Genomic DNA, 21,195 nt, shown 5'->3' with positions numbered 1-21,195 from the left:
CGATGATTACTGCGAAGAGAGGATCAGTGTTAGGATCAGCATTAGCATCAACGCTAGCATCAGGGGCTAACATCAGGATCAATATCATAGTAATAAGTCTAGAGTTGGGGCAGGGTTAGAGTTAAGCCTAGAGCTGGGTTGAAGGATCAAAGTTAGGTCTAGGGTTATGGTCAGGGTCAGGGTTAAAGTTTGGGTTAGTATTAGGGTTAGGTTATGGTTCGGGTCAGGGTGAGTATGAGCGTTCGGGCCAAGCTTAGGTCGAGGCCTCGGTATTAGTGCCAGTGTTAGGGGTAGCTCTCTGACACTTAAAGATGAGGCCCTGCATCTCCACGTGCATGGGGTCAGGGGTCGGGGGTCAGGGGTCAGGGGTGTGAGAGGGCACCGTTGGCCGCAACCCACCCGGCCGGATGGGAGGCCGCAGTGCGCCAGCGCCTTCTCCACGCGCCGCTTGTCCGCGGGGAACGTGCGGAGAACACTTCAACAGAAGCACAGGAGAGGGCGGGGTGAGCATGGGGTGAGCACGGGGATGGGTCGGGTGAGTCAGGGGAGGGGTCGTTAGGGAGGTATTAACGAGCGACGCGAGCCGGCCGCTCCTGGCCTCACGCTTACCTGCGCACGGGAATCTTCTCCTCCTGGTTGAGCCTGATCATCAGCCTCGTGTACCTGCAACAGGACACCGTGTCAGCCGGATTCACCCACAACAGGATACCCTGCGTCAGCCGGATTCACCCACAACAGGGCACCCTGTTGTCAGCTACATTCACTCGCAACAGGACACTCCAACACCCATGTATTATGCGCAGTCAGAACGGGTGAATGGCCACAGCGTCCCACGAGCAGCTGGAAAGCACCGGCTCTCGCCTGTGACTGACAAATGGCCGCCGTCACCGCTGCTCGGCAAAGCGCCGCTTCCAGAGCCTCTCCGCGATGGGGAAATATTAATGTCCCATCGTATCTCAAAGAAAACGGAGAGAAAGACATCAGCACCCTCCCCACCCCTAAGTCTAGGGGGGCAGGGAGAGCTGCTGTGCCGACAGCCACACTCACACTTTGTCGAGGAAGGTCCTCCGGGAGGCGCTCTGAGCCAGGAGGTTCGTTGCCAAGTTAAAGAGCTCCTCCACCCACACCTGGACAACACGGGCAGGGACACATGAGGTAAATGGAGGGTCACGGCGGGGTCACGGCGAGGTCACGGCGGGGTCACGGCGGGGTCACGGCGGGGTCACGGCGGGGTCACGGGGAAACCATGTATGGTGTGTGGGTATGCAAGTGCACAATTAATTCATGCTCGACGTGGGTCGTAGGTCAAGCGCGCTGTTGTTCTGCAGCCTCTGGCGGATGATCTTGTGGGGGGGGGGGGGGGGATCGAGGCGTGCACCTGGGCCACGCCCTCGGTGAAGCTGGTGAAGTTGAGGAAGGCCGTGTTGACGAGGTCGGGCCCGGACACAACCGTGAGCGTCTGCGTCTCCATCTGCGGCCCCGTGAACGACTCCACCGACTCGCGGAAGCGAGGTTCCTGCACAGCCACGGCCGCACACGCAAAGGGGTAGCCCGTCCATACAGAGGAACTCGGTGGTCACCTCGGGCGCCAAGTTAAGTGGGGCGCCAAATTCGAGGAAGAAAAAACGACAAAATAACAAATAGCGAAGTTGTCATTATTTCAATTCCCACGCGCATACAGAGGTAATATGAATTATCGTTCATTTCTCAATGAACGATAATTATTCAACACACAACAACAACCGCCATTCAACAACTGCCATTCGCCACTAAGTGGCGGTGACGTCACCACGACGCTTGTGCCAGGCCATGTGCACCTTGAGGCCACGTGAAGTGTCGAACGCCCGCTGGCAGGTCACGGGGCAGACCGAGGTGCCACAGGTCGACTGACTGAGATGACTGAGATGACTGGCTGATGCACCACCTGTGCCCCCTACTGTGCCAACTTGCTGTGCTTTAGCCACCCGGCGCTCCGCTCGTTGTTGTGAGCGTCACTCCTCCGCCCTCCGTTGTTTTTGGAGGGTGACTGCCTCCAACTGCCCAGTAGCGTCCTTCACGAGCCTCCTCCACTGAGGCCGATCTTGACACCGCTGGTACTGGTCATCGGCAAGTCCACTCAGCTCCACGTCCTCCTGTACCACATCACTCCATCCTTTCTCTAGCCCGTGCCGCGCCTGTTTAGCCCCCTCTATCCGGCCGAACAAAAACTGTTCAGGTATGCGGTGGCGGGGCATGCGGGCTACATGACCCAGCCAACGCAGCTCACCGATGGGACTTTGCCCATCAACACACACGCCCACATGCACACACACAAACAAGCAGGCATGCACACAGATGATCGCACACATCCACGCGGATGCTGCTTTTAGTGTTTAGTTTGTTGTCCTTCCGCCACACCTCCGATTAGCGCGGTTGGCTATATACGGTTCAACATTACACACATACACGCATACATACATGCGCGCACGCCCACGCGTGGACACGCACACGTGATCGACAAGCAAAAAGAAGCTCCTGCGCGGTGGAAGCATTTGGCTTCGGAAACCGAAACTCCCAGCCCAATGATCCCACACTCATCGCTCGTTCCACCCCCACCCTGGCAGAGTGAGCTCCGGCACGCTCCGTTTGGCTATCGGAGTCCCCGGCTGCCGCGTGCCCAACGGGAGCGGGAGAGCACCGCACCGCGGGCAGTGCGCGCCGCGCACGTTTGACGTGCCCCCCCCCCCCCCACGGCCGAACGTAAAACGCCGGCCGGGCTTCAGACGGTGAAGTCGCTTCAGAGGCGGCCGCACCGCGTCTGTGGGGGGGGCGGGGGGGGGGGTCTGGGTGCCGGGGGGGGCTCAGCCCATCAAAGGGTGAGCGTCGCTCGGCCGCCGCTGCGGGCCAAAAAAAACGAGGCCACGGCTTCAAAGGGTGGAACCCGCGGGGGTGCGGTGGGGTGGAGGGGGGGGCGCTTTCAAGTGACCCCTACGCCCGACCACCACCAACACAAGTGTGGTGTGGTGGAGGTGCCAGGTGTGTGGTGAGAGCTTGCCCAAGCTTGGGAATCGGTGTCCCGTACTTATGCAATTTGAACTTATATACTTTATCTATACTATGCGTTTGTTTATTTTTTATAATCATTCTAATGTATAAAGTGCCCTTAAATAAACGTTCTCACAGAAAGCTGTGATTGGCTTACCTTTCCTACCCTTTGCACTCCAATCGTTGTTGTAACTTTCTGACACGCCCCTAACTGGAGATCTGTGATTCTGTGTGTAGTGAGAATATCGGGAGTATGGCGAGAGGTACGGCGTATGTGATGAGAGGTGCCGGGTGTTCATTGTGGTGAGAGGTATGGGGTGGGCGGAGTGTGGGAGTCATCTGGCCGTCAGACAGTGCCCGTGACCTTTAAACAGATGACCCCTGACCTCAGCCCCTGCCGTGACCCACGTGTGCCCTGTTTATCCGGAGCTCCTGATCTTTGGGCTCCAAATCAATACCGCGTGGCCTTGTGTGCGAGTGAGCTCCACTGTGTCCTTTGCAGGAATATCGCTATATTTACAAACACAAAGATAAACATCCCCCGTGTAGCCTTTAACAGACTGTTGGGGCAAGTGATGTGAGTACCTATGAAGGCTGGAACGGCACGCAAACGGGCTGGTTGGCCATGCAGCATCACACCAGACCGTCTTTGTCTCCCCAGTGCTGCTGATTTACACAATTCAGATACTCATTTAAGGCTGAGTCAACCTAGGACCGGGTCGAGATATTTACCAGTGTTATGGTCTTGAGCGGAAATCGAATTTGGGTCGTCGGGTTTGTAGTGCAATGTGTTAATCACTGCTCCACCGCTCCGCATACTTACAAACATACATACACGTGCATACGTACACACGTGCATATGTACACACGTGCATACGTACACACACACAAACGTGCATACACACGGCCTCGTCCATGTGACCTCAAAATACCACGAGCTTGGGTTTATCAAGGCCTGCGCCGTGCAAAGTGACGTCACAAGTGAAGCGCGGTCAGTACGATGGTAGCTACGCTAAAGGATTAGTCAAATTCTCAACTGTCTCAAGAAATGCACGCGCCACTTACGCACCACGTGTCCACATCTGGCAAGTGGGTGAGCGGGCAAGTGGATGAGTTGGCGACTGGGCGAGCAATCTGGCGAGCTGGAGGGCGGGCAAGCAGGTGCAAAAACATGCGGGGGAGTGAATGCGTGAGCGGGTGAGCGAGCGGGTGAGCGAGTGTTTGAATGAGTGGGCAGGTGAATGAGCGGGCGGGTGAATGGGGCATGTAGGCAAGCGGGTGAGTGGGCGTAGGAGTAAGCGGGTGAACGAGCGAGCGAGCTGCTGGAATGGGTGAGCCTTTCAATGAGCTCTCGGGCGACAGAGCGAGTGAATGAGCGAGTCGGCGAGCGAACGAGCGGGCAGGCACGTGAATTCTCCAAGAGCTCCGCGCGCCGCCCGCTAGTTCACACCGAGCTGCCGAGTGCTAAACTCGGCGCTTCACAGTTGGCTCCGAGCAGGGAGAAGCCACGCACGCACGCACAAGGCACACAGGCACACAGGCACACAGGCACACAGCTCGATGAAGACCAAAACAAAAGATGCCCCTCCTGTTTCGCCTTTAACAGACTGTTGGGGCGAGTCCTGTTCGCGAGAAGCACTTATTAAGGCCTGCACGGTACGGCACGATGGATTGGTTGGCGAGCACCACACCTGGCCGCACGAGGTCACGGTACAGACCCGGGCATTACAGATTAACTGATCGAGATGACTGGCAGATTGCTGCCCACTGTGTCAACTATCACACACTCTCTTAACACACACATACTACTACTCACTCTCAAATCGCACGCTCACACTCTCTGTATCCTGCCCCCAGAGGCGCCGGTGCACCTCGCCTCGCGGGTCGTTTTGCGACCGCTCTCTACCACCAAGCGGTCCATGCCAGGACGCGCGGTGCCGGCCGGCCCCCCCGCCCGGCCTCCACCCGGCCAGCGGCGCTGCCTTACCCGGGGCACCTTGGCGTAGCGTCCGGTCCGCGTGTCCCTGATGCTCGTTATCTCCAGGCATTCTGTCTCCTGCCGACAAGATACGCGGGGGGGGGGGGGGGGAAATGAGGGTTTTACCGGGGCCTCCGAAGGTCGCCGGGGGCAACTGGCAAACACGTGCGTGTGGGGGGCGTGGGGCGGTCAAAGTGGGGGGGCGGGATGGGGTCACCGTCCCCCCTGACACGCGTCAGAGTTGGCGGACGCGCGCGGGGCAGAATTGGCGATTGCGCAACCGCTTCCCGAAAAAGCCATGGCCGTGAGCCGAGGAGGAAGCAACTAATTACGTAATTGTGTCGAGGTATTTGCTGGGCAAGAATGAGAGCCGCGTGCTGGAGGCCAAGTGCTGCGCTGCGTGCGGTGCCCCCTGCCCACGTTCCCCCATAATTCCACCGCGCCAGATGTCTCTCGCCAGCCCTGGCACTTCTCCATCTCGCACGGATTCAGCTGCGCAGCGAGAGACTGGCAGACGCAGCAATCGCACCAACTCGCTCGCTCGGCAAAACAAACGCGCGCATGCACGGCGCGGAGACAAAGACGCCGGTTCAGCGTCGGACTGCTGGGGCCAGTGGCGCGGTCTGAGAGCACCTATTAAGGCCGTTACAATCTCACAAAGGGATGGTGTGGCCAACACCAAGCCCGGCCACCATCTACACTCAGCTCCAGGTACTCATTTAAGGCTGGGTCGACGTAGGGGATGCCCCAGGACCGGTTCAGATATTCGTCATTGGTGTTGGCAGTGAGCGGGAATGAAACTCGGGTCACTGGGTTCATAGCGCAATGTGCTAATCTCACTTCACAGACTCACACGCTCGCACACGCTCGCACAAACAAAGACAAAGATCCCCCGTGTAGCCTGGACAGACTGTTGGGGCAAGTGCTTTTAGCGAGCACATATGCGCGCACACACACTCAAATGCTCATACACATGTACACAGGCGTGTGCAAAACACAAAAATGCACACCCAAGCAGACACACACACACACACCCCCAAGCACGCGCGCACACACAGACACACCCAAGCACGCACACACACAGAGTCAAGCGCACACACAAGAGCCTCAACGACACCGTGAGGTGCAAGCGGAGCTGCGGCGTGGAGGGGACGCGGTACGGACGGCTCGCGGCAGGAACGCGGAGAATAAATTTAACGTGAAACTAACCGCTCTGCCAAAGACGCCGGCCATGAAGGAAGTCGTAAAGCTCATCAAGCACCGGCTGTTGTTTTCGCGGAGCGCCGCGGCAACCGTCAATAACGCGCGCAGCCCACACGCGCCGTGATCGCATTCAACACAAATCGTCGCGTTTCCACATTTGTACACAAATTAGCATCGCTTCCGCGCCGCGACGCAGTCGCCAGGGACGTGATATACGTGACAGCCAGACGCCCCGAATTATGTTTCGATCGCGTCTGGGAGCTACTGAAATCTCAACGGGCCGCTTTCTGGCCACCTCTCGACCACCCAGAGGCCGGTTACCACTTGCTACTGATGGTGGCCGGACGGCACATGTGCCCCGGGTTAGTCGTGGTGACGCGGCCCTCTGGGGAAACCTGGAAACCCCGTCACCTGCTGGGAGAACTGGGACCCCATCGATTCCGTCACCTCTACAGGGAGACTTGGGACACCCTTTACATCCAGAGAGACCTGGATCTCCTGCACTTGAGACTGGGATCGGGGCACCCACGGCAGAGTGCCGCCCATTTGGAGGCCTGCGAGGACTGCCCGCGTACCAAACTGCCACCTGCACGGAGACCTGGTACCGGCTCCGTCGCGGCCCCTACATCAGCTGCATCGCAGCACCGCTGCCCAAATAAGGGTGGACGTTGGTAGCCGGTGGCGTGGGCCGATCAGGGCCATTGATGGAGGCTGGCGCGAACCGTTTAAGAGTAAATAGAGACTGCGGGCGTACACGTGCCCTAAATCTCCAGTGCGGCCTGTTTGTAAAAACCTGCCAGCTTTAATGCCCCCCGCCCCCCCCCCATCCCGCCCCTCCCCCCATGGCCGCTGTGGGATATTTACGATGCCAGCAATTGGGGGCCTCGTGGCGTGGTGGAGAGCGGCCCCCCTGGCAGGCCAGGCTGCCGGTCACGTCGCCGTGGAGAAGCGGAGATAAGATCTCCTCCACGCACGCACGCAAAAAGTGGGGAGGCTGGGGTGAAGCAGCAGCATCAGCAGCAGCGTCATCGGCAGCAGCAGCATCAGCAGCAGACACTTTTGTTGTAGGACTGGGACAGCTCCGGTCATCAGCGGCAGCAGTGGCGCCCGTGAATTGGAGAGCGCACGATCCTCGAGTGTGGAGAGAGGGGCCCAATTAGAAAGAACCCGGAGGCCTTAATTACGGCCAATCAGCGACCAGGAATTGATCCGAATCAATTAGTGTGCTAGGGCACCACCGGGTCAGGGAGAACTCATTAACCCTGATCATTCGCATATGGCGGCATTGTAGCAGCACATCAAAGGCGTCTCACCTGGATAAATAATAATTGTTGCTGAATTATAATAATAATGATGATGATACTTATGCTGGTGAACCACATGAGAATGCTGAGATGGATGTTGGGAATATCTTAAGAGGCTTAGTGGAGGTTGCTGAGATTCTCACAGTGGACAGGGAGGCGAGACTTTGATCGTTTGGGTCTGTGTTGCGAGGGGACAAAGAAGGCGCTGTTAGAAGGATTGTGGCGATTAGATACATATACATTTTTTTATTTAAAGCTTTCGTGACTGCAGGGATTCATATTTTTGGTTCTTTCGGTAAAGTCATGTAGAAGGGAAATAATACAAATATAAAACAATTAAATTCTCACGACGTTGCGACTGCAACACAAGCAATCATCATCAGGTGTGAAATCCCAAAAAAAAATGCTGTAGATTTCACACCTGTTTCTTGTGTTGCAGTCGAAACGTCGTGAGAATTGTATTGTTTAATATTTTTATTATTTTATTATTTCCCTTCTACGTGACTTTACCGAAAGAACCAAGAATATAGACACATATAGTCACAAAGAGACCCATACAGTCATACAGAGACCCACGCTCACACAGATTCTCGTAAACTCACACAGGGACCCATATAGTCGCAGAGACCCACAGACTCACATAGATATCTATAGATTCACACAGAGACCATGACTCACACAAAGACCCATAGACCCAAACAGATACCTATACAGACTCACACAGAGACCCGTAGACTTACACATCAATGAGAAGGGCGATGGAGTTGCTGCCGGTCCAGGGCACGGGGAGTGGGAGACCGAGGGTGAGAGGGGAGGATGCAGGGAACTTTAAGTGAGGCCAGTGGAATGTGACCAGAGAAGACGCACACAGCAGAGGTGCACGGGGAACGAGGATCGGAGGAACTGAGCCTGCGCAACACCGGGGACGTTCGACTCGGCAGAAGACGACGTGACCGCCGGTGACCGCCGGTGACCGCCGGCACCACGCGCGCCGTCGCCTCCACGTCTCCAGCCCACATAAGGCCGGGTCGTTATAAACGCTCACCAACGCGCGTGTTTGTTTTTCCCTCCGCGCGCCGTCACCGGCCCCTCGGCACTCGCCCGCTGAGTCAGCGCCGTGGACGGCCGTGACAGCGGCCCCCCGTGGGATTTGGGGATGAACGACAAAACAGCTGCGTCTCTTCCGTCCACGCCGCTCGCTGGGCGGCTTTGTCGGGCAGCGATGGGGACGGCAATGGAGATGGGGGTGGCGATGGGGATGGCGATGGGGGCAGCGATGGGGATGGCGATGGGGGCAGCGATGGGGATGGCGATGGGGGCAGCGATGGGGATGGCGATGGAGGCGGCGATGGGGATGGCGATGGGGATGGGGGCAGCGATGGGGGTGGCGATGGGGGCGGCGATGGGGATGGGGGCGGCGATGGGGATGGCGATGAGGGCGGCGATAGGGGCAGCCGCGGACGGCAGTTGTTGGAGAGTGTCCAGCAGAGACGAGCGGGAGATGTACGAGGGCGCGGGGCTGAGACGCGGCGTGGGAACCGCACGCAACGCTATGAAGATGAACGATGCGCACCACCGCGTGGGAACCGAGACGCGCTGACTCGCGTCCTTGAGCTCACCGCAACACCGCCCCAACCGCAACGCGGCGACCGCCGCAACACCATCCCAACTACAACACCGTACTCACCACAACACCGCGACAAATGCAACACGGTGTTCGCCGCAACGCCGAGCCAACCAACCACAACACCGTTCTCACTGCAACACCGTGACAACCACATGAACGCGACTAAAACACGGTGACTACAATGTGATTATTGTAACAACACGGAGCCCACCATGGCACCAATTAGGCCACAACATAAACCTTCTGCGGCCGTCAAACCTCGTCGGCCACAACACCACACCTGCCACAGTTCTGACACAACACCGTGCCGGCCGTGGTGGAAATGTTTGCCACAACACAGAGGCAGCCACAGCACAACTCGGGTCTCGAGAACACGACCTCTCAACACAGCAGCCACAACAAAGCACTCAGTTTCACCATAACACCTTAACCGCCACACCTGTTGGGGTCGTGCTCTCATCTACAACTCATAGATCCTGCCTCAACACACGGTCACTGCCACAACACCTCCACCACCACCACACCACCACCACAACACCAACACTATGCCATCACAGCCAGCACATCAATACTGCCACAATATTATCAACGCCACCACACCATCACCATGACAACACCATCACCGCCACCACAACATCACCACCGCCACCACACCATTACTGCCACAACACCAACACTATGCCATCACAGCCACCACATCAATACTGCCACAATATTATCAACGCCACCACACCATCACCATGACAACACCATCACCGCCACCACAACATCACCACCGCCACCATTCCAATATCGTCACAACTCTTCTCAATGCCCCAGAGGAGCGGCGGTGCGACGTGGGCGGGCGGTGCAGGCGGGCGGGGGGGTGGGGGGCCGCTAACCTTGTTCTGGTCGGTCCAGTAGAGGAAGTAACCCTTGGGGTCAACCATGAGGGTCACGGCCGCCAGCGAGTTGGTTTCCTGTTGGGCAGACGCAAACCACAGCGGCGGTCATCGGGGTCGGTCGGGGTGCGTGACCCCGTGCGAAGCGACGATCAAACTAACGAGACACCGCTCGACACGGGGGGACACGCTCGTAATCGTCGACCACCGCCACCTGCGCCAGAGTGACCTCCAACTTCCTCAGCGCGAGTCGGGCGAGTTGCTCGGCTGGGAAACTACCGCACGCCTCGTCTGCAAATCGCAGCGGCGCCTTCCTTGGTGACAGCCGTGCGTCACAAGAGCGATCGCACCAATACCACGTGTACTTGATTATTACTATTATTATGTTCGTCAATTATAGTCGTCATCATTGTTGTTGTTGTAATCGTTGTTCCACAACGTGTGTGCCAAACGGCGACGCGGGCCGTGCTATTTCTTTCACATTAAACGCAGGCGCAACTGCCTTCGTCGTCCTTCGCGACCGGATTTCACTCGTGCCTTCGCACACCGGCGCATCGCCCCGTGCAAGTGAACGGCCGACAGAGGCGGATACCGCAGAACTACTTCCGAGGACCATTCAAGTGACCGCCAAATCCGCCCGCACCTGGGGGTGTGCCGCACCTACCCCGCCCACACAACCCGCTCTCAGGATTTTGATCGCCCGGCATCCAAACTGAAATTTGCAAAATCTGGAATTGTCGCTGAATTTTGACGAAAATGTATTAACTTTAATGACGAGCTTCTTGTGCGCAGCTGTTGACGACCGGGCTGCGACCATCGACTCGCCGCACTTCAAACCCGGTCCAATCGCGGGGCGACCGAAACCCAGACTCGAACCCGGCATTCGTTTGGTTTGTTGTCCTTCCCCCGCACCTCCGATTAGCACGGTTGGCTACGTACTGTGCGAAAGAAGTTCAACATACATACGTATATAGGTGTCGGTGGTGCTGGCTCGGCGCGTTTGACCCTTAAGCCACACGGCCGCCTCCTCGGAGACGCGATTAGAATTACGAATCCATTTAAACTGATAAGCAAATAAATCTGCGCGCGTCTCCAGTTTCCAGCCCCCCCCCCCACCCCCGTCGGTCCCACTCAGAGGCCCGCTCACGACGGCGCAGCTTGTTGTGATGTCGCCCACGCGGGTGATGGCGTGCGGGTGAGCTGGGGTCCCGGGGCGGGAGGCGGCTCACACCGGCACAAAGCTTGTGGCCGTGCGGCTCAGAGGTCCAAGCGCTGAGGTCACAGGTTCAATGTCCGGTCAGTCAATACCTCCGATTCAACCGGGATCTCAAGTGGAGTGAGTTTATGGCCTCAGCCCAAGTCACAAATGACTACACCGCATCAAATTTGATTCGGCGCTGAATTTAACTCAATTCCAGCTCTGAGACTGCCAAGTGAAAAATCTTACGCAGAGTGGGTGACCGGGTGGGAAAGTGCTGCCCTCTGTGTGGACAAATATTGGTTCCAAATGGAAGGGAATATTCGGAGTGGGGAAGAGAAGCCTTTTTTTCTGTGACCCAGGCATGGCCCCGGTAAGGTCGCCGTGGGAATCGGAGCCAAGCCCACCATTCCCGATCCTCGGACCGCACCAGCTCGCTTCCCAGCGGTCACGGGAACGCGGCAAGACGCACGGAAAACTCACCGCAACTTCCTGTGGCGTGTGAAGTGGTGTCCAGAGCTTGTGATGTATATAACAGCACTTGGGCCCCATCACTCGTGAGTCAGCGAACTACACATGCTTTGCCTGCGTGCGTGCGCATGTGGGTGGGTGTGTAATGGGGGAGGGGTAGCTGTGGAATAGTGGTTCGAGCATTGACTGTCTTGTGAACCTAGAGACCAGGGTTCAATTCCCAGCCACGGCCAACTTCTGTGGTGAGAGATGTCAGAACCGGTTCTGGGCCTCTCCTAGATCAACTCAGCCTTAAATTAGTACCTGGAGATGATGGCCGGAATCGATGAGGTCACACCACCCACTCATAGGTTGCACTGTCCCAGCCTTCATAGGTGCTCGCTAACAACACTTTTCCCGAAAAGTCTGTTAAAGGCGACACGGGGGATCTTTGTCTTTGTGCACACACTTGTAAGAGATACAGACCTCAAAGGGATCTAAGCTGTTTATTAGTCATCACTGAACACACGCACACACAGCGTCCATTCATGTGTTGTGAAAGAATGGTCCTTTTTGTTTGATATTTGGTGAAATGAAACCACCTTTTTGCATTACCAACAAATGGGCAAATCGCCAAGGCCGCGAGCATGTGTGTGGGTCTTGTGGCTGTTTCATCAACATGCGAAGTCGGTCCTTAGGGCTTACTGTACTCCATAAAACACAGAGGTGCGTGACTAAAGTGCACATACAACGAACACATGTACAGTGGCATGCGCTAATCACCATCATCAGCCTGAGCCATGGTCTATCCGCTGCTCGACGAAGACCCCCCCCCCTCTAAGCCGTAGCCATCCCTCGCGATCTCGCGATGCTACGAGCAATAAAGTCGGCTCCCACGCGCGAGCCGATTTCATCGCTCCATCTCCTGTCGGGCACGTCCCTCTTTTCGCTGCCACTCTGCCGTCAGTCTCGACCACCGGCCATCGTCCATCCCTTCGAGCGACGCGTCCTGCTCCAGCCCAGGTGGCTTTTCTCAACAGTCAACGTGATGTCTCCATCTATAATGTATACATCGTTCCCCCTGCCTGTCTCTCTCAGTATAATACCACGAGCAAGCTACTCGGTGAAGAGGCAACAGCCGCACGTGTACTGGGTCAAGTGCTTCATTTATCTCGGAAAGCATCGCCGACTCTGAAGACTCTGCTTCGGGCTGGCTCCTGCTCCGTTGGGATTTATTGGCCAATTCCAACGACGGATCGAACCGGGGGCGAGACAAAAAACGACCTGGAGGGCGCGGCCCCACCAAGGCCCCACCACAGCCCGGTCCATCACCCTCATTGCCCTGGCTGCGTGTCCAGGCTCGTCGGTGAATTCCGCGAGCGTGCAACGTGCGCGTCTGCCTCGACCGCGAGGGACGCGAGCTCACGTTCCCACCCACCCCCATCGACGCAGTGCAGCGATGATGATGATGGTGATAATAATGGCAATAAAAGCAAGCCCGCAAATCCAGGGTATTAAGGGAGCCTCGATTTAGTCAGGAGAGCAAAACCGCGCAAAGCAGTGAAAACTCGCAATCGCGCGGCACGGGCGGAATGCAAAAGCGCTTCGAGCGAAATGCTTTCACGATAATTCGGGACATCGCTGCCAATCTGGCCCAGAGCTGCGCATATCTAGGCAGTGGCACTGGCGAGCTGCGCGCATACCCTAAACAAACCCCAGCCATGTGAGGGCAACTCGAAAGATTTTATTTCAAATATGAATGGCCAGAGCGTGAATGGTCAGCCGGTGTACACGGATTTCCAGGCGGTCTGCCTCAATGCGGAGTTGTCCCTCAATGGTCTGAAACATTTTGAGTAGTTTGCCAGATATATTTTTGCGAGCGTACAAGCTCTGGTGAGTTTAGTCCCGGTGTTGGTGAGCTGTGTGGTGAGTTTAGTCCCGGTGTTGGTGAGCTGTGTGGCGAGTTTAGTCCCGGTGTTGGTGAGCTGTGTGGTGAGTTTAGTCCCGGTGTTGGTGATCTGTGTGGTGAGTTTAGTGCCGGTGTTGGTCAGCTGTGTGGCGAGTTGAGTCCCGGTGTTGGTGAGCTGTGTGGTGAGTTTAGTCCCGGTGTTGGTGAGCTGTGTGGTGAGTTTAGTAGCGCTACATCGGCACGCTTGGCCGGTCCCAACGCGGCCTCAACCAGCACGGAGCTGCGCGTTGCGAGGACGCAGACAGCGGTACCCGGAGATACCCCGCCAGGCACACGGTGGAAGGGCAGTGGGGGGGGGGGTCCACCAACACTCAAGGCTGTCCCCCTTCTTCCCAATCAAAGATCCGCAGAGGTGGGTTGCCTGGAATGAAATGAAGCGCGGCCCAAGGCCCAAATCGGAGCACCGCGGCGGGATACAAACTTCAAAGGGCGAAGACAAAGCCAACGTAGGCAGGCGACACGCGGCAGACGCTTTGCAGAGCGGAGCGGCCCGAGCGCCGCGTGTTTGCACGATGGAGAGACCCCCCCCCCGACCCGCTCGGCCCGTGTTTACGAGGGCCCCGTTAGCGTCTGTCGCTCAGCTCTTGGGATTCCTGGCCACGTTCTCACGTCAGTTATTTTAAGATGATGCAGTTGCTGACTATGGGCGGAGGGTGTGGGAGGGGGGGGTCCAAGGTGGAAGGAGGGGGCCGAAGAAGAGGGGTGGGGCGGTGGAGGTGGGGGGGGAGGCCGGCAGAAGGGGCTACGGGGGACAACAGAGAACCGACAGGGCCACTCCTCGGCTCGTCCCTCCTAATTCAGCCCCTCCCGCGCAGTAAATCAGTGATTCTTTGAATCCGCGTAAAAATCGGTCAGGCGAGTGAAGGGTGACTCAGTCTGCGGTGTCACGGCAGAGCTGTGTGACTCGGCGCCCAGCTGTGCCTGCTTGCTCCGAGCTGCAGACGCCACCAGCACCAGTGAACACCACACACCTCTCCCCTTCCACTCACCCTGCACCTCACCCTGCGCCTCACCCTGCACCTCACCCTGCCCGTCACTCTGAACCTCACCTGTTCCCTCACCATGCAACTCAACTTGCACCTCACCACGTAACTCACCTTCCCACTCTCACCCTGCCGCTCACTCCTCCCAGCTGTACGAGCTGATCCCTGCCCTCATGCCTGCCCTCATGCCTGCCCTCATGCCTGCCCTCATGCCTGCCCTCATGCCTGCCCTCATGCCTGCCCTCATGCCTGCCCTCATGCCTGCCCTCATGCCTGCCCTCATGCCTGCCCTCATGCCTGCCCTCATGCCTGCCCTCATGCCTGCCCTCTGCTCTCCATCCTCCCGGTGCCTTTTCCTGCTCCGAGCTGTGTGCAGGGCAAGGCCCCCAAGTCCTGAGGCGAGGCTGGTGGTGGTGGTGGGGGCGGTATTGCGACACCGCCCGCGGGTTCCCACGCCGCCCCCCCCCCCTCAAGTCCGCGTGGGCACGGCAGCCGCTCTCCAGCGCGACCTTTGAGCCCCGAGGAGGAGGTGGACGAGACCGCGGGGTTGAAGGCAATGCCGCTCAACTCCTGTAACAGCAATAACCTTAAGAGTCGATACATAACATCCCTAGCCACATCCCCTGACCACAGCCATATCCCCTAACACCAACCATAGCCCATAACCCCAACCACATCCCCTAGCCACAGCCACGACCAGGGTCGGAATAACACAGGAGCCGAAGACCGGCATGTCACATATTGAGGGCCCCCCACACACAACAATACAGCGTTATGGTTGTAACAAAATATGCTGTAACACGGTAGCTCTGTGTTTATAGCCATAGCATCACCGTGTGTATCATACGACCAGCATCACTGTCAACCCCTTATCAGTGGCCTACCTTATTACAGACCAAGTCAGACCGTATTGGCCACCCCGTGCCCTTAGAAATCTCAACGTTCATCCGACAGTCCCATCACAAGGGAGAGAAACACAAACAAATAGACAATGTTTTGCCCATATTGAAACGGCTGTACGCCGTATGCACCTGGAAACTCGATTTCCCTGTGTAATGTAGCTGTCAGAGACACCGTCTTGTCTTCCTGTATATTTATTTATCTCCATATATATAAAAGGCAAAGTTGTGATTATGTGTGTCTGTTCAAAATGTTTAGCGTACTTCCCGACATGCAACAAACTTGAAATTTGCCATGTGGGTACTTTCCAGACTGTACACCATGCAAAAATTATAAAAATACACTTTTGGGGGGGGGGGGGGAGCTCAATAATGCATTAATTTTTTGCACAGCAAGTGAGCTGTGACGTCACATCTGTCATGTGACCCGCGCATGTGGAAGCGTAACGCATTGTAGTGCAGTGGTTTGCGCGCTGCGCTACGAACCCGGCGACCCGAGTTCGATTCCCGCTCACGGCCACCACCGGTGACGATAATTTTAAGCGGTCCTGGGCCTCCCCTAGGTCGACTCAGCATCAAACCAGTAACTGGTCTGTTGTGTGAACATCGCCTTTGTAGTAAAGCTAAGTTATGAATAAAGTCCGCCGACAACTCAACGAGTAACAGCGAGTGACTCTGTACACTTGGGTGGTTGGACGACTTTATTCCGAGACAACATAGCTTCTAGTCTCAAGGGGCCGTCCATAAATGACGTCACGCGATTTTGGACGTTTTTTGACCCCCCCTGCTCGTCACACGGCGTCACAAAAAGTCAGACCCCCAACTCAGATATGACGTCACAAAGCTCTGCCCCCCACCCCCCAAAATCATATTTCCATTTTGAAAATAAAACATGCTTCAAAAGGCTTTAAACTTTTGTCATTGTAGTGCATATTTAATGTGGCGCTGCACTCTGATGTTGTAGGAGTGCTGTTATAACAATTAGTGTTGTTATAACAATTTTATATTTATTTAAAGTTGCGCATTTTCATGTGACGTCACATTTCTCAAACACCCCCCCTCGTCACAAATGTCCGACCGACCCCCCTTAGGTGCATGACGTCATTTATGGACGGCCCCCAAGACAACTCGCAGACGATGGAGACGACGGTTCCCCTACAACCACGCAGCCCCAAGCCCCAGCTCGCGCTGGTTCTTATTATCCTCGCCCGGTCCGACCACGCCCCTATTCCCGAACCTTCTCTCGTCAATCACCGCCCTATTGACACTTTCCCGCTCACGTGACCCGCTCAACGCTTGTCCCATCAAGCATCATTAGTAACCATGAGAACCATACTGTCCCGCTATGGCCCCGCACTGTCTTTACATCTGTACAAGAATACGGGGTAAAACGTGTGGGTTGATAGTTATGGGACAGTCAGTTGGCCCGGGTGTGCGCCGACATTAGGGCAGTTTTGGTATTCTCAACTGTGACTCGGCCCCACAAATTCGTACATCACAATTCAACTGCTCGAGCTGCAATAACCAAGGTGAATGACGACGGAGCATTTGGCATTGGGCATGGGGTGATGGTGGTGATAAAACAAAAATCAAGGGAAGGAATTTGAGTAAACACAGATGCCCCCCCCCTAAAATCCCAACAACCTCAGCCCCCCATACTCTAACTTAATCTGGCTCTGGCCACAATCAGCATGGCCATATCCACAGTCCAGACCATAATGATAGCCAGGACTTAATTTCCCATTGAATGATTAACCGGCTCGCTGTTAGACTGGAGTGGGGGTACGTGACAAGTAGCCACAGCCGTAGACATTGGTATACTGGATGTGGTGTGCCGGGTTGTAATAATTTTCTGGTCGCTGCTAAATACAGACCCCCTCTGAAATTAATCCCTGGACCAAATCCCCATCCATAACCGCTTCCCTAAGAATCGCCATGTCCGTATCCATTTATATCTACAAACCTATCCACGGACATATCCATAACTACAATACTACCATGACCATGGCCACAACCATATCAATCCTAGCCATATACACAACCATTTGCCATATCACGGCAATAATGATTTCCTAGTCCTTATCATAGTGATCTCCATACCTATACCTATCACCGCAACCATAACCAAATACAATATATAATCATAGCCACAATCACAGCCATATCCCGAACCACAAGCCTATCATAACAACAGCCGTAGCCATATCTCTAACCAATAGCCATCTCCGCAATGAGTCTTCTCTATAAATACAAACCACAGGTATCTCCACAAGGCTAAACACCTAACCCTTGCCAAAGTCTCATCAGTAAACAGATAACGCGCATGAGTCAAGCGAGTTCAAGAGGCAAACAGAGCTGAAGAGTGAATAGAAAGAGGAACTCTATAGAGTGCAGAGACAGAACTTGTGAGTGAATCGGCAGGTATCTCGAGAGAGAACACCAGGCTCATTGCGTTCGCGTGTGGCCAGACCCATGACCCCGGCCGGCACGGGGGTCATGGGTTACATGGGGACAGTGGCACTGGGAAAGGGGGTCCCCCCCCGGGTCCCCCCCCCTCCCCCCGGTCACACGGGGCCGGTAACACAGAACGTCGGTAACGTGGGGAACACGAGACCCCTGTTAACACGGACAGAGCAATAGGTGGCGTGCCAGTCAGAGAGGACACGGATCAAGCGGACGCTGCGGCACATGAACAAGAGGACCCTGTCCAGGAGGGCCTGTTTTTGGGGGGGGAATTGGGACCGCGGGGACAACGGGGTAGGTGAGGGGGGACACGTGGCTCCCCCTGCGAAACACGCAGCGCAACGAGGGGGTGGGGGGTCCCCAATAACGCGGTGCCAGGGATGCCGCGTACCGCCGGTCTCACGGGGCACGCGTGGAGACGGAGCGAGTTGGTGGTGGTGGGGTGCGGACACAGCGCGCATCCAACTCCCAACCAAAACTTTAACACATCGCCACCACCACCACCACCGACAGAACAACCACCACGGGAGCGGCGCTGTGTGTGCAGGAGGGCAACAGAGCGAGCAGTAAAGAGGGAGGATGAGGAGAGAGGGGGGATGAGGAGCGAGGAGGAAAGAAGGTTTGGGGGCTCTCACCTCCTCCCATTTGAGAAACTTGTTTCCTTTGCGCAGCGGTTCGGCCACGGCGAGCGGGTCGAGGCGTCGGGGAGAGTGCACGCACGCCTCGGCTCCCGCCATGCGGGCGAGCGAGTGCCGCGAGGAGAGACACAGAGAGAGACACAGAGAGAGAGACACAGAGAGGAGAGAGAGACAGAGAGAGGGGAGCTGACGACTGCGAGCGCGGCTCCCCTCCTTCTCCTGGCGCGAGCCCCCGGGCTGCTCCCTCAACGGGGCAGCATGGGCTGCTTGCTTCCCCCCCTGTGCGCCCCCCCCCCCAGCTCTCTTCTTCACACGGCGGCAGAGGTGGTGGTGGTGGGGGAGTCGAGGTAGCTGCTGAGTAAAGCGCTCTCCGCCCCCCCCTCTCTCTCTCGCCTTGCGTCTCGATGCGCGCCGCCCTCAACTTCGACTTGCGTCCCCAGCGGGATGAGTTCTGCCACGGCCGCCGAACTCCTTCGGTGTGGAAGGGAGAGAGTTGGGGGGTTGGGGGTTTGGGGCGCGCTGCTCGTTCCGCGGAGCTGACGCCGACTCCTCGTGGTCGTCACTCGTCGCTCGGACGGCAGGGGCGGCTCCCTCGCCGGTTCGACCCCCCCTCTCCTCCTCCTCTTCTTCTTCTTCCACCCTCCACCCCTCTTCCACCCCCTGACAAGGGGTGCGCGGACCCTTGGATGGAGGAGGGGAGACCCCGAGTGGGGGCGTCCCGATGTCGCCCCGCCGCCTCGTGGAAGCATCGCGCATTGAAGGGACTCGGTGGCAGCGGCTCGCATCTCCATCACCGCCGCCACACCGACAACCATCGTCAAGCCATGCTCAGTCCGCTGCCGGATGAAGTCGTTTACGACCGTGCAATGTAAATCATCCACCCGGTATGCACTCCATGTTGTAGTTAGAATAATACAAACTCGCTGAGTCTCAAGACTTTTTTTTTTGCAGGATATTATTGCTACGTCGGAATGTTTGGCCAGTTCTTCACGAATGAGAGTTTTTATTTCGCGTGGGAAGAAGCCCAACCCCCCCCCCTGAGAAGACTCACACGCGTTCTCCAGCAGTGACGACGCTTCCAGATCCAAACGGGGATTCTGTTTTTTTTTTCTCAATGAGCCATTGCTGCGTTGCCATATCCTGGTCAATGCGGCTCGGGTAGGATCTCCAACAGCCCGTGGTTGCTGCGGCTAACGGAGGGCCCTAAGCAGTGGCCAGTATTGGTCATTGGCCAGAGATCAATTCAATCTCGATCTTCAGCGATCTTTGAAGTTGATCCGAGATGCTTCAAGATCCACCGTGGACTCGCCTCTGCCCACCTCTCCGCTCTCATGTCAGTCTACCCCCACTACAGTAACCAACCGAAAGGCTTTCCATCGAAGCCCCGAGTCAACCTTTACTCAGAGGGAAGTCGCTCAATACAAATCTGCTGCCCGCTTTTCCCACAGCCGTCGCAACGCGCTCGACCTCCTGTCCCAATTCAACTTCAGACTCAAGGCCAGCCTCCCCCTTCTCTCTGTGTATGATTTATTTCTTAATGTAAAATGAAACAACAAACAACCGAATAAAGCGTCCCTCCTTTCCCCAAGGATGGCCTGCATATGCCAACATTTCTGTTCGGCGTCTTGAGATGCGGTGGCACAAAGACGCCGCGGAACGAAAATGAAAATTCAGCCCGGCATTGTCCCGCGCTCAGCGCAGGGTGGCAACTGAGCAGGCGGCAGTAAAGTTTGTGTGCTAACTGCAGAGGCGGTTCGCCTGTAGAACAACCTCTTACCACGCACCCCACACCCTGCACCAGGCTGTTTGGGCAACGCTGAGCCCACCACGCCCCCCCCCCTCCTCCTCCTCACCCCGCGTGCTGTGGCCAGATAGGGGGATGGAGTGAGATCGGAAGGAGAGAGGAAAGACAGGTCGGGTCTCATTCCTGGGTGTTCCACCGGGAGCGGCCCCCCTTCCCCTCCCCCGCGAGAGGGGGGGGGAGCTGTTCTGCAAATTAAACAACTTGCTTAGGATGGCATCGTGGAGTGAGGAGGACTGGGATCGGGAGGAGGCGAGTAAATCGCTCCGTCTCCTCCGCGCTGCGTATTTTTCCGCGTGGTGTGTGGGTCTGAGCCAGGTCTCTCTACAAGTTGCCCTACTGCACCGAACACTTTGCCGTCCGTGTCCATCGTGGCTCCAACGCACCCCAAGCTTGTGACTGCCAATATTTGGGTCACACACCGACGAGGTTATAAGACGGACGCATATCTTATTAGCTTTAACATACGAGGGGAAGGGTGCGTCTTATGATCCAGAGGATACGGTGGACGTTAATGTATTCACACAGGACGGCCTCACCGAGCCTTAAGACTCTTTCAGGAGGGTCTTGCTTCATTGCAATATTTTGGCCAGTTCCATAAAACGTAACGTTTGGCTCTGCACGTACGTATTGTTGGGACCTCTTTCGCACCGTACGTAGCCAACCGTGCTAATCGGAGGCGGGATGGCAGGAGACCGGAGAAAGCCCACACCGCCGCTGCTGTGTACGAGGGGAGTGGCACTCAGCACTGCTACCTCCTGGCCACACCTCGTAGCC

General features: G+C 56.5%; 1 protein-coding gene across 2 annotated transcripts in view; it reads right to left on the bottom strand.

Moving 5' to 3' along the window:
• LOC144728891 (1-phosphatidylinositol 4,5-bisphosphate phosphodiesterase beta-1-like) overlaps nucleotides 1-18,896 on the bottom strand; it is a 36,175-nt gene extending 17,279 nt beyond the window's left edge. Inside the window, exons 1-7 of one of the 2 annotated variants that reach the window (XM_078608613.1) lie at nucleotides 18,615-18,896; nucleotides 10,018-10,095; nucleotides 5,012-5,080; nucleotides 1,379-1,516; nucleotides 1,048-1,127; nucleotides 610-663; nucleotides 400-475 (exon numbers count right to left, since the gene is read on the bottom strand). In XM_078608613.1, coding sequence (XP_078464739.1) covers nucleotides 400-475; nucleotides 610-663; nucleotides 1,048-1,127; nucleotides 1,379-1,516; nucleotides 5,012-5,080; nucleotides 10,018-10,095; nucleotides 18,615-18,716 — 597 coding nt within the window. In that variant the 5' untranslated portion in view covers nucleotides 18,717-18,896. The remainder of the gene's footprint in view (nucleotides 1-399; nucleotides 476-609; nucleotides 664-1,047; nucleotides 1,128-1,378; nucleotides 1,517-5,011; nucleotides 5,081-10,017; nucleotides 10,096-18,614) is intronic. The other variant, XM_078608614.1, reaches the window with a different exon arrangement.
• Nucleotides 18,897-21,195: the final 2,299 nt, after the last annotated feature.

Source organism: Lampetra planeri, chromosome 30 (genome assembly GCF_965212315.1).
Source record: "Lampetra planeri chromosome 30, kcLamPlan1.2.h2, whole genome shotgun sequence".
NCBI classification, from domain to species: domain Eukaryota; kingdom Metazoa; phylum Chordata; class Hyperoartia; order Petromyzontiformes; family Petromyzontidae; genus Lampetra; species Lampetra planeri.
The sequence above is the reverse complement of the archived record's forward strand: the minus strand, read 5'-3'. Positions and strand labels throughout refer to the sequence as shown.